Source organism: Micropterus salmoides, unplaced genomic scaffold (assembly GCF_014851395.1).
Source record: "Micropterus salmoides isolate LMB-PRFRI ecotype aquatic unplaced genomic scaffold, ASM1485139v1 Ms_hic_scaffold_22, whole genome shotgun sequence".
NCBI classification, from domain to species: Eukaryota; Metazoa; Chordata; class Actinopteri; order Centrarchiformes; family Centrarchidae; genus Micropterus; species Micropterus salmoides.
Genome location: NW_024041373.1, coordinates 20,788,730 through 20,803,018, shown reverse-complemented (window position 1 = coordinate 20,803,018; position 14,289 = coordinate 20,788,730). Strand labels below are relative to the sequence as shown.

At 40.9% G+C, this 14,289-nt stretch overlaps 1 protein-coding gene across 1 annotated transcript in view; it reads left to right on the top strand.

The window, feature by feature from the left end:
* Positions 1 to 1,657: 1,657 nt before the first annotated feature.
* oprm1 (opioid receptor, mu 1) overlaps positions 1,658 to 14,289 on the top strand; it is a 31,117-nt gene continuing 18,485 nt past the window's right edge. Inside the window, exon 1 of the mRNA XM_038738166.1 lies at positions 1,658 to 2,443. Within this exon, the coding sequence (XP_038594094.1) occupies positions 2,175 to 2,443 (269 nt within the window). The 5' untranslated portion in view covers positions 1,658 to 2,174. The remainder of the gene's footprint in view (positions 2,444 to 14,289) is intronic.

Below are 14,289 nucleotides of genomic sequence, written 5' to 3'. Positions count from 1 at the left end.
GTAGGAAACAGCAGACGATTGTACATAATCATTTGCTTTAATGTATCAAAGCATTTGCAATTTGTTCAAAACAATGAGAAATTGCTTTTATGATGTGCACACGTGACGAGATGATCTGGAGGTTGAACAAGTAATTTTGAGAATTTCAATTCTGAACTTACTAAAGCGAGTGAGAAAAACTGTAACTGTAGGATGAAAATTTCCAAATTCCCAGAAACATTACTGAAGACATGACTACATGTTTCCTCAAAAGTCAGACCTGCAATTTTAAGTAATCCCTTCGTAAAGTGTCTCTAGTATAAGCGACAGGGGCCAAAATTCACAGTCCTTACTCTGCATCCTTTAACATGACCTAAAGCAAATATGAGCCCTGACAAATGAAGTCTATGTCTTCTAAAGTTATACCGTCCACTTGGTGCAAAATCCCCTCTTGTATTAAGATTGACTTAAAAGATCTGAACCTGTCCTTGAAAAGGAACGACCATCTGTGCCTTGTTTGTGTTAATAGGGACCCTAGCTCCTCGCACCAATGAATCATATACCTATCAGCACAAAACACAGCCGAGCTGGAAGTTGACCTTATTCAAAAGGGCACTCAGGCGTAAGCTCAAAGAAAGCATTGTGGCCACAGAAGTAAATCTCAGAACTGAAAGGCAATGTTTTTACATGTGGAGCAGTGCAAAGTAATGTCACCTGCTGTTGGGCATTTGACAGTGTTTCTGTGCATTTAAAGTGATACAATTCTCTCTCCTTATCAGCAATAACAAAACTACGTTCTTGCTTCCTCTGAGAATTTATTCGGCTAACTCACTAATACAATTAGCTGAGGGTTGTTTTTTTCTTGTGTGGATTTTGTTGATTAAAGCAACTGTAAAAACAAACTTACAACAGTGACTTTGAGTACTAGTTACGCTCATGTTGAACAGTTCTACTCCAAACAGGCCTCCGGCACGTTTAGTAAATGATCTTTGCCCATTTCGTGCCTCTCTGGAACCGTAATGAGACAAGTAGGGACATTATCTTGATTAAAATCAATCCCAATTGGATTTCACTGTTACATTCCCTCGCTTGGCTTCACTGATTAGAGTACAGCACAGCACAGAAAACAGAAATCAGGAGCGAGGAGACTCATCAAAGCGTTACATGTACATCCATGGACAACCTGACAGATAATCCCTGGACGTCTCCTCACCGTCCATTACTGTCGTCAGATCTAACACAGAACACTTGCTGCTGTCACAGTGTTTGATTATTCAAGTGGTTTAATATCGCGCTATTACTGTAGTGTTGCTTGTTTCACTGAATAGAACATGTAGTTATATTCGTGTTAAATTTGCTTCAGCACATTGTCGTGAAGCTGATGTTCATCAGAATATGTGTGTGCGGGTGTGTGAAAGGTATGGTTTATGTAAAGCACTTTGTAAAATTGTAATGTGAAAAAACAAAAATTTCTATCAGAATAAAAAACTACAGAAGGGAACGAATGAAAGAAAGGATGCAGGAAAAACAGGAATGAGGAAAGGAACAAGGAAGGACAGATAGGGAAAAGACAGCAGATGAGAAAAAGAAGAAAAGAAGGAGGGGATGAACAAAGTGATAAATGAAGTGGTGGATGGAAGTAAATAAAAGAAGGGAGACCTGGAGGAAAGTAATAAGGAAGGAAGGAGAAGAGAAAAGGAAGGATAGAAGGGAGGGAGGAAAGAAGGAGAGGTACAAAAATGAAGGAGGGAAGAGGGAGAGAAATGGAAGGAAAGAATGAACAAAGATGAGCAAAATGAGGAAAGGAAACATGGTGGGAAGGAATGACAAACGTTAGCAAAAGAGAGGAATTGAAGTATAGGAAAGAGAGGAGGAAGGAACGAAGAAAAGAAGGGACCTAGGGAGGAAGGAAGAAAGGGAGCGAAGTAATTCATTTTCACGCCGTTGCTCCTGTTCCATGCAGGCTCGCTGTACCGCGGGAGGGTCGCGCTCACTACATCACACGCGGTCACATTCTTCAACGCGGTGAGATTTAACGTTACCGCCGGTCTGTCCCGCACCTGAAACGTAGCGCGTCTCCAAGCAAACGGCAGACAAGCACCCAGCGGGCATCACAGGCACCGAGTCCACCGACGGGCACCCGAGTAGAGGCGAAAGACGCGCGCAGCACATACCGCACTATCCGAGCGAGGACCATGGAGAGCTCAGGCAACGGCTCAGACGCGGATTACCGGAGCCAGCTCCCCGTGTTCTACAGCAACAGCAGCTTCTGTCCAAACTTCACCGACGGCAACAACACCACGAGCTTCGCGGAGGCGCGATGCGACGGGGATCGCAGACCGACCGGCAGCCTGGAAGACGACGCAAACCCCGTTATCATAGCGATTGTCATCACAGCTCTCTACTCCATAGTGTGCGTGGTGGGGCTGGTTGGAAACGTGCTGGTTATGTACATCATCGTCAGGTAAGAAAAAAAAAAGTAGTACTCAGAAAAACACGTGAGGATGGTGTTTTCTCAGCTGTGTTGCGCAAGATTATGCTTAATTCTTTTATAAAATGACTGTAAGTGAGAAAGGACTCTACGGCAACCTGTTGCTGTATTTACCATATTGCACATAAAAGTGGTGTGTGTGTGTGTGTGTGTGTGTGTGTTTATGAGGCCGAGTGAGACCATGTGAATGCGGTGTTGACAGCGCTCCCAGCTGAGCTGCCGTTCGTGCGTAAAATGCCTCCAACCTCGCAAGGTGCTCCAGCGAGCAAAGAGCGAGCGAGGGAGATGGGGAGGAAAAGCTCCTTTTTTATACAGCAACAGCCAATATTTATAAGAACTGAGGAATACTGTATGTTGTAAATATGTAAAGGCGCACATACACTGTGTGTCTCTTTCCTCCACAATACCACTAAAGTGCAAACTCGCTCTATGATGATGCGGCACTTAAAACTAGGCACCATGAACCCTGTCCTATGATGTTGTTTTCCCATTTTGTGTAAATTGGAGGAGAGGCTTTTAAATAGCTTTGGAAATACAAACTACATGTTCTTTCGCTGCTTCACCTTTTTAAATCCAGGCCACTTTCATGCCAAATCAGCTGGCTCAGCTAACATGGCAACATCTCACTAATTGATATTTAAAACTTTCAAACAAATGTCACACTCTCAAGCCCTCATCACAATTATCTTAAATCACCTGTCACAAGGAGTGAAAGGATAATAATACATGAGGAGTGGTGCACAAATGAAACATTTGAAGGTCACTTTCTATAGAATAGGTGAGACTTCTGATCTGTCAGGTCACACTGTTTTTTTTTTTTTTTTTAACTTACAGACCAATTAAATACTCTTTCAGTGAGAAATAACACAATAACACAAACCTCACACAAGATGGATATTTTCCATTTTCATCCACTGATACCGACATTAACAAAATGTGCACTAATTGAAGGAATTAATATAAGTACACCTTTGTGTTAACACAAAACATAATTCCATTAAAATCACACATTGTACTACATCAGCCCACTGAGTTGGATTTCACTGTGAGAAGGAGGATTTCACTGGTAGCCTTTAAATACACATTAAAATCTGACATTTCTCTTAAGGGCTCCACGGCTGTTGCCACGGCATTTAAGATGAGGCTCCCTCAGGTAACAGAAGTCTCTATAGATTGGTGAAGCAGCAAGAGAGGTGGGGGAGGAAAATGACATAAGAGGTGAGAGATGAACTTGGAAAAGAGTTGGACATGAGTGGAGGGTTGAGAGAAGAAAAAATAGTTGCGAAGGTTGAGGAAGATGGAGACAAAGGAAAGGAGGTCCACCCTCATTTTGGCACTTTGTGATTACCCACTTGAATGGTCTGACAGAATCAGTGAAGAGTGGGGGATTCACTGTGCTTAACTTGTCAGGCATGCGCTTAAATGGCTTTGAAATTGAAATGACTTTATTAGAGAAACTATGTGAAAAGCAGAGGATACTTTGTTTACTATATACTATATTTTTAATTTCCTTCTCTATTACTACTATAATATAATATAGCCTTACTTTGTTAGACCTACGGTCCCCCTCACATCCCCACTGTTTCCAGGGCAGATGCAGCATCCAGCGAATGCTCATTTGCCAGACTGCACACATCATCCCCTTCAGTCTGAGTGCTTCCCCAAATAGTTCTGTTTTGCTGAAGAATACACACATTTTTTCCCAGGATGTTTTCTGCATCTATGCAAGATGTTTTCTCCCCCAAATTACTTACGACAGATTTGCCCCCAAGCCAGGGATGGAAGTACCTGAATATTTTACTCAAGTAGAAGTAGACTTGTGTACAAAAAGTAAGTACAAAAGTAAAAGTCTGTTGCTGCATGTGCTACATTTGTGTGTGTGTGTGTGTGTGTGTGTGTGTGTGTGTGTGTGGGGGGGGGGGGTGATGATGAACTATTGAATTGAGGAACAACTTTAGGCTACAAAAAAATGTCACTGTAGACAGACGATATCAATTTATATAGCACACTTAAAACAACCAAGGTTGAACAGGGTGCTTTATAAGGTTAAAGTACAACAATAAAACATTACAGTACCCTGTACATCATAGACTATATGATATATAATGATAATAAATTTACCTGGGAACATAACATTCTTAATTCAAAGGTAATGTCAAAGAAAAGAGATGTGTTTTTAACAATGATTTCAAGTCTTTGAGAGTCAGGGCGTTTCTGATATTGAATGACAGGTTGTTCCACAGGTTGGGACAGCTACACCAAAGGCTCGATCACCTCTGGTTCCTAGTGGAACAGCATCACGCAGCATGAGCCCTTATGTTCAAATAAACAATAAATTTCATAGACATTTAGACCCTGCGCAAACAACTGATAATCAACTATGGATATATTATGCCCTCAGAATTATCAGAATTAACCAGAAAGGGAGACAAAAGTCAATAAAATTAACCAGAAATGACGACAGCAAATAAAAAGATTGATTATTGTGGGAGTGTTTGATTTGACTTTATTAGCATGCTCACTGGGTGGTGCATTAAATCAGTGACTGATTTAGGCATTTTCTTTTTTACCTCTGCCAAGATAATGCAAATCATAGCTATAACCCTTAATGACATCATCCTCAACTGAGTGTGGAGTGTTACCTCTCTGGAGCACAATACTTGAGATTTTAAAAAAATACTAAAGTACAAGTAAAATGATTATTTTTACAAATACACACAAAAAAACACCTTTGTTACGGTAACGAGGCACTTTCTGGCACTTCCATAGCAACAAAATGAAGTGGAAAACAAAGGGAGAGCAACACTTTTTGGAATATTAGGAATGCACCAGCTTCACTTCAATGACTGGATCTGTGTCTGCAGCTGTCTGGCAGGGGTACAGGAGGTGATGTATGAGTTGGTATAGCAGCTTACATTATGTATTCTAAACTAGTTTGTCTACAAAGCAGATGATAGATTCGAAGGGCATTACTTGAGCTTTAGCTCTCACTTCCTTGGCTGTTTCATGGAAAAACATTTCGGACGACACACCCGTCCTTTGGCTTCTCTCGATGGCAATGAAACGGGCATCAGCCCTGACATTAACACAACAAGTAGTGTGTGTGTGTGTGTGTGTGTGTGTGTGTGTGTGTGCAGGCATGCATAGTTTTGAGCGTGTTTGTGACCAAGGAAAGTTTTGTGGATTTCAACAACTTTTTGAGCTTGACTAATGAGACTTTAAGGCAACTGGGAGGAAAGTAAAGGATGTGCCTCATTCCTCTGAGAACCACAATCCTTCAGGATCATTAACATTCATCTACCTCTTTGTCTTTCTCTCTATCTCCACCTGTCTTTTGGTCTGTCGGCAGATTGGGAGTGAGTAGCCATTTAGCTAATGACACTGGATATTTACTTGTAAATGGAAATGTAGTCTTGAACTCCCCGTCCCCACTTTACAGTCATGGCCTTGAATGCAATTTTGCTAGATTAAATAGAGACAGCAGTGGATGAGAGATGTTTTTCCTCTTACTGTCTGAGTAATGATAACCTTAAAGCCATAAAACATTTCTCTCTCACTCTTTATCTCCCTGTCCTTTAGTCATCTCTCTGTCTGCCCCTTCTCTCTTCGATCCACACTTAGATCCGCAAACAAACACATCCACAGATCTGCACGCTCAATCGGAAAAATCAATTGCGGTTGAACAGAAACCACTGGGTTCCTAAAGGAATACGCCGCCAGTGCAGAGTGCTTCCTGTTACCATGGTAACAGTGGGAGGCATTTTGAGTGTGGTGAGTGGAAAATGACTCCCCAGACCCCTGCCGCCATCCCCCATCCAGCTAAACGAGCAGCTGTACCTAGTTGGTCACATTCAGCAGCCAAAGTGTTTCTAAAACTTTGGCTGCTTTAGTTTAAAAGTATTTTGAACATTTGCACCTGCTGAAGTGGACACACTAAACTGCTTTTACTTTGCACTGAATGTACAACAAATGTGTATTATTCTTCACATAAGGCAACATTTCTAAGGAACGTCTAAACATCTGTGTCCCTGCTGTTTATGTGAGAGTTTGAACCCTGTCACATGAAATATGATGTTATGATGAGAGTCAGCACAATCTGGTTCACAAGACTAATGTCATAGATCCTCACTAATGTTTCTCTCTAATGGGTTTCTCGTAGCTCCCCGCTGCCTGACATGAAACATTGTCTCTGCAGTCTTTCGAAGTCCAGGTTCGTGCTCAGCAACAAAGCCTTTCAAAACATCACTTCTAGTGCTTGTATTTTAAGCAATCCAAAAAGGGACAATTGTTTCTGGTCTAACAATTGTGACATACCCATATGTACAATGAAAAGTTACTGCTTGCAGTGATTGGTTATCCTGTCTATACTGGACACTTTCCTAAAGCGATGTCGATGTACATGAGTGGGGACAAAATCACTTCTTCTGAAGTTCAGCTGAAGTAATACTGAGGCATCTTATTTAGAAAAATCAATTGGGAGACTCTTTTTAGTATCAAATTCTCTTGAGCTGTTGCTCAGAAAGTATGCACCTTTACTTGATGTAAGCTGGTATTCACCGGTACCTAGACTTTTTCTTGTGCACTCTTTTCTACCCTCTCCATATTAGCTTCTCTGGGCGATTCATAATGGCTTGAATAAACTGCATTACCCAGGGGGCACTATGTTATGCTCACCTGTTCCCATTCTCACCTGCCTGCTTTTCTCTGTTGGCAGCTACTCTAAGTAACATTAAAACTTACAAATCCTTGCTCTAAAAGGGCACACAGAGTCAGATGATGGTCCAACAGAGCTTTGAAAGGAAATTCTACCCAACAGGTGTGTGACACACTCAAAGTAAAGATAATGCATCCTGAGATTTTGCCAGGGAATACAAGAAACTAAGGGCAACCTTACCAGGGTGCCTTTTGTTGAAAGGTATTGTTGTCGATGCACCCGTCTGGCATTTTATTTTTTTCTACTTCAAGCACTGGGAAGCGCAAAGATGGAAATCCATACTATAGGCAGTAACTTGATTTTAAAACCACTTGATTTGTCAAACTCAGAATACAGACACTTCATAAAGCTTCAGCTGAGCTTCACAGTGATTTTTTAGACTGAACACAGACTGTGGATTTTGTCCCACATCACTTATATTGAAATTGCTTTAGGAAGGGATTTATTTAAGGCCAGAATGGACATGATGAATGATTACAGCAAACAATAGGCTAATCCTTTCAATGTACATACAGGTATGGCAGTATTGTTTCAAGATAGACTTGAAAAATGTGGTACTGCAACTACAATTAACAGGTGAATTGTGGGGATGAAAGAGAATGGCATCCCCCTTATTAACACAAATTAGTCACTGGTTATGAATAGTACTTTTTTGCCATGATAAAAAGCATATACAGCCCTGGGATTCACAGACGTTTTAAAATCCTCTCTTTGATGACACAGACTTGTGAATAGATCCTAGTTCCTTTGTGTAGATACCTTTCATGAAAATCCTCATGTGTGATTGGTGTGAGTTCATGCTCATGTGGCTGTTAATACTATAGTGGGATAAGTCACAGCAGTAGTATCTAGTATATGGATTTTTCCAGGTATACAAAGAGATGTGAGGGTAAACCGACTGAAACAACAGCAGACGTTCGTGCCTCCCGCAGCCCTGAATCATTTAGTTGCATTCCACTGCCTGTGTTTGTAAGTACTTCACAGTACTCGGCACATCCTTCTCTGACCTATTCACAGCCTGTAAACACTTGAGACCTGGCACTCTGACCTCAGTTTTGTAGCAGCTGGACAACGCTGAACATGTGGCCATTGTGTACTAAAGCCTTGATTGCTGTTAACCAATGACAAGCGGACAGCTCAATAATTGCCACTCGCCTGTGGATTTAATGCTGCAATTACTTTGTTTGCTTTGGAGTACTGACAAACTCGCCTGGCACAAAATGAGTCAAGACGAATGTGTTCAACCTGCGCCACCCAACAACAATATAATCAGCTGTTAATAAAGATGAACTGTTTTGACTCATGTGTTTCACCCCAAAAGTTGCCTGAATTTAAATGATCGTTATTATAATCAGCATGGAAGAGTTCAACAGCTCCGTGACAGACTCAGAGAGGGGGGAATTCTGCATGCTGCTCTTTCTAAATCTGTGTATCTGCACACAGCAGGATGGTACAGAGTCTAATTTCTTGTTAGGGAGACAATTATGAGTAGAGAGCACAGAGAGGTACTTAGGCTCTCCTTCCTCCGTTTGTGTGTGTGTGTGTGTGAGTGTTTGTGTAAGTAATGAGCTTCTTAACTTCACCGGACACTGCTGGAGAATTAGAGCACTGTTGTGTCTCGACTTGACAGGAGGTGTTGTGTTAAACTCAGCAAAAAGACAAAAGACAGAAAGAAATTGGACAAAGACAGAAAATGAAAGAGAAGGAAGATCACTCATTCACCACCAGTCACATGACGGTTGTTAAGCTTTTGAAAATTTGACAGACCTTGCCAGTGGAGACCAAAGACATCACAGGGGACATAAAGATGTTTATTTTTTCGAGGAATGTAGCAATTGTTATTGTTATGCACTGGGAGAGAGAGAGTGTGAAGGAACGATGATTAATTAAAGAGGAGGGAACAAAAGACAGATTTTGTCTGTTTGTCTACTTGATGATTGATGGGAGCTCTCGGCTCTTTTGTCCATCTATCAATTACAAAGTGACTCACTCACTTACCCCGCTTCTGCTCCTTATACTCAATGACAGGTACTGTTAAATATGTCTTCCTTCATCAAGGCTGGCATTTCAAAGCACCAGAGGGTATCGCAGATTTGTTCAAATTCAATTTGACGATTCTGTAACCCCCCCCCCCCACACACACACACACACATACACACACACACACACACACACACACTCACAACTTGCCGCGAGCAAACAAAACAAACCAAAGGGGTCAACTGATGAAGTCATTTAAAGTAAAACTCTGCCGAACTGTTTCTCTGCCATGTGCAACAGTTGCTTTTTAATGTGGATGTAAGTTCAGGGGCCGACGGCACAGAGAGGCCCTTTGTAGAAGATACTTAGTACATTAACAATAGTGTTCCTAGGCAACAAGCTGATAAACTCTTTTTGAGATTCCTGTTTTCCATTACCAGCGTCATCAAGGATCTGGGTTTGGCCCTAAATTGGTATTTCTTTTTGTTATATTTCCTGAGATGGAAAGCCATTACAGGACTGAATCACAATGAAGTGGGCAGCGATTGTCAAACCCATGAGCAGAACACTATACAGTGTTGGTTGAGTACATGTGGTGTGTGCGATTTAGGGCATTGTGATTTAGATAATCCATTTTAGAGGCTATTTGAACTGCAAGCTAAATTCAAGCAACTATCAACTAGGCCAAGTTTGGATTGATGTGGTTTTCATTCAAGGGTCTTATTTATAGAGTTATTTTTTCTTCTAATTCCTACAAATAATTACCAAAACATCAACACCTCACACAATAGCCTGAAGTAATGTTTTAGCACTGCAACAATTTCAGCCACAGTTGTTTTAGCCTGTTAAATACAAATTACACACGTTTCACATTACTGGTGTCCAGTTTTTAAAGATTTTTTGATCAATTTGTTCCTTGGTTTAAATTCATTTCACGACAATATCACACTCAACTTTCAGGGACATGAAACTTGAAACTGGTAATCTGTCACATCTGCTATACTCAAGGTTGAGATAAAACGTGTGCTACAAAAACAGCAAATTACAAAACATCCCACAACACAAAGACTGAAGGCCACAATTAATATGACAGAGTGATGATTGCTCTGAGAATCACTTACTGTATATGCTACAGAACATATGAACACAAATACCCAGGGACGGATGGCCAATAGAGGACGATACGGCATCGCCCTCCTTTAAAAATAATAATACATTTAATTTGTTATAATTTTTATTATCATCATCTGTATTTTTAAAATAGAATTTATTAAATTATACAGATTTTCAAGACAGTTTGTCTTGCCTCTGAATATCGAAGCTGCAGCGTTCTGCAGAGTACCTCATACACTTTCTGGTTAAGGTAGTTTTTTTAAACTGAAAGCACTGTAATGCAATCTCTACACGTGTTTTTGTCATACGTAACCTGGCGCATTCACATGCTCCTTGGATAGTCCCATTTCCCAAGCTTGGAAGTCGTTCTTTGGGACAGCACTATTTGTGCCAGCGGTCACAGTCAAGATCAGCATGACTCAATTTGGAGGAGAAACTCGATCGTGTCATTAAGAGAAATACCGCTCAGTCGTCATAGTAATAGTTACATATAAAGTGTTAAAATTGTGCCGGGCAGCTTTGAACACAATGAGACAAAATGAAATGAAATGAATTTACTGAAGGATGTTTTTCAGCTGACTGGAATTCTCCAATAATGATTATGAAAAAAGAAAACCCTATCAAATGTCTTGGATCAGATTGGCTAAATTCGTTACAGTGGGTAGTAGTTAGTGTTAATAGTTTGCTGCCACACTACCTGCGTAAAAAGATTGCAGCACTTTTTGGTACAGAAATACCTTCCTTTTGTTATTTTTGTCATTCTAAAATTGTACTCAACCTCAGAAATTAATAAAAACACGACTACTCAGTTGAATGATAATTATGAAATGCAGCAAATACGTCAATTCTTATGTAACTGTTTATGTGTGCATTTACATGCGTGTTTCTGTGTGTAATTCTTCAAAATGTGTGTTGGGTTGTGAATGCATCACTTTGAGCCTCTGAGCGTCGACCCTCAACTTGTAGAGCAGCACATCTGTCACAACAGTGTCTGTTCATCTCTGTTCGTCTCTGTCTGACATCCTGAAACACACTCAGCCGAGCAGTTTGTCTCTCTCACTTTTGAATGTGGAACTAACTTTTCTATTATTTATTTATTTGCCAGTTTGTGAGTGTGTGTGTGTGTGTGTGTTTTACACATGTTTCTCGGTATGCGAGTCACAGCTCAGGGAATATGTGTTGTAAAGCTGAATCCAGGTTGTTTCAGTCCATTTCAAAGTGACAGGCATACTGATCCAAACACACACACACACACACGCACACACACACACACACACACGCACACACACACATACACACACACACACACACACACACACAAATGTCATACACATGAATGTATAAAATGTTCTTTGCAAATAGACACTTCTTTTTATCAGTTATTAGTTTTATCAGTGCTTTTAGGAAAGCAAAAGACAGAATGTAACAGAGAGGAGGAACTTATGCACAGCTCACTTTGCTTACTCATGCGAGAGCTAATGCAGCCAGTGCAACATGTTGCCACTTTCTTGATCCTAACATGCACTTTGCCTGTCATGTTAGTATTTCTGGCTGAGAGGATAATAATTAATAACAACGGCCTCCTATTTTTGGTCCAGGTTTGCTTGGCTATACAGCCCACAGTGATAAAGTTATCAACCATTAAATGCTGTCTTTCGCTCTTTTTAACACACAAAAACATCAGGGAAGGAATGCTTTTATCACCCATTGACAGTTTCTGTGACAACACACAGTGTATAATGAAGTGGCCGGCTCAGATGTGAAAGTGCTGTTCAAAGCCAGAAGTCTCTCTCTCTTTTATGCCTTGCTTTATTTATTTCTCTTTTCACTCAAAGAGCCACTAATGTTTACGTTTTCCTGTCGACCTACCTGAACCTTCACTGAAAGTAACAAGGGTACAGATGGAGAGCAGCCAAGTGAAAATATGCAGCAGGAGAGCTTTGAGAAGTTTCTTTGGATGTTTTGATTAATTTTCCTGACACATTTTTCTTATTATGATCATCTGTCTCCCCACATAAAGCTGCAATAAGCTATTCATTAGGACTGTCCCCGACTAAGAATTTACATAGCCGAATCAGAATCGTCAGGTCCTGCATATAGTCGAATGATAGTCGAATCATGTGTGTTTTTGTGCGCGGCGATTTCGAGCAGGGGGGGGCATGACACATGGTGGCTCCGGTTTAATCTTGAGAAGCTGGAGAGCTGCAGTCTCTATTCATTCAACTTACACTGTAAATTTTCAGCTAAACTGAGGCTTTTTGAAGACCCTTTTCTCTCGCTCTCACCTGTCATTCACCGGTCTTGTGTTTTGCGTGCATGCCGTGCTGCCTCGGTTCCTCGCGGGTCTATTTCAAGTTGCTGGGTTTAAAAACGATAAAATATTCTTTGTGTGGTTCATCAACGCTGATAAATTATCTGAAGGTCCCGCGAGGTGCGGACAACTCAGCACAACACCAGTGAAGCTGGGGCTCAGTTTCTTCAGCAAGTGTTCCTCTTCCGCCACCACACACACACTACGCCTACACATGCGCACTGACGACCCAGAGTTAGGGTTACACTTTTGGATTTATTTACGCTCTTTTAAAAACAATTATTGAAAGTTTTATTCTTTTTACATGTTTATTTACAGCATTAAACGTTGAAATGTATATTATAATAGGCTGTATATTAACTTATTGGGAGAAAACTGGTAGTTCTATGTAAAATCAGACGTTGAGCACCCCCATATCTCCAAAATGGCACAACCCTTGTTTCACTGCGAAGCTTCGACTGTGAGATTGACAGTCGAATCAGGCTCCGCCCATCGAAGCATCGACTCTTCGACTATTGGGGGTCAGCCCTACTATTCGTAGCTATTTAATATCGTTTATGAATGTGTTATGCTAACATGCTAGCAACTGCCATCTTATTAACTTACCCATGGGCATCTCTTTACAGTGTACCTCCTGTCTACCTGTGGAATGTAGTAGTAATAGGACCCACATGCAGAAGCCAGAGGCAGAGCTAGTGCAGTTCAGTCATTTTATTTAGTCCAAAACAGGGAAACAAATCCAACAAGGAGTCTGGGTTCCAGGAAACAGGCTTGAAGGTAATTGCATGAAACATCCAAGCAACATTGGATGGAGTGGAAAAGGGCAGGCCTGACATGGGAGAGTGGAAACAGGTAAGCAGAGAAGCTCATGTCCAAAGAGCGAACACTCTCTGATGATGAAATTAACGTCACACGGACCCTAGTGGACTTTGGTGACTACACCCAACAACACCCACTACTGATCTTGGCTGTGGTCAGAGGTGAAAGATGCCTTAACCAGAGAGGGTAGCAGAGAGGCTGCTTTTTAGTTAGTTAATTAGACTAGTTTCTGGTTCTGGACTAGTTTAATAAAAAGCCAGATGAAGAGAGAGCACACAAGCTGAAAGCACGAGTGAACGAGAGAGAGAACAAGAGAACATGCCCGGTTTCTTTTTACCTCAAAAGTTTGACTTAATTCACCAGTTTAATTTGGCTCTTTATTGTTTTGCACTGGATTGGTATACAGTGTTTACTCCAGTACTGTTTACTGTTACAATTTGGTTTTGTCAGTCCTGAACACCCAAAGATGAAAGCTGCAAATATGGGTATTTATTCTAGCGAGCCTTTCATATAACTGTATCATCTGATTCAGTGTTGATTTAAAAAAAACATTGCTTAAATGCATCTTTATTATGAGCTACTTTCTCTGTCATTTCAATGGATTACTATTCAAGTATTCGTTTTTTGTTGCTTCAAGCATTCCCCGAGCATTTTAGTGTGTGTTATTCATTATAATACATTTAAAACATCTCTAAGAGCTCTCAAACATCTCTGACCGCTGACTGAGAGTGGGTCAAGAGTGCCAGATTCATTTCAGAATGGTGTGTATGTGTAATGGTAGATAGACCAAAGACTTCACATGAACAAGTAGCCTACCAGTTTGTATAACAAAGCCAGCTGAGCTTGCATTGTAGTATGGAGTTCCACAAAAAGTGCTCTAAA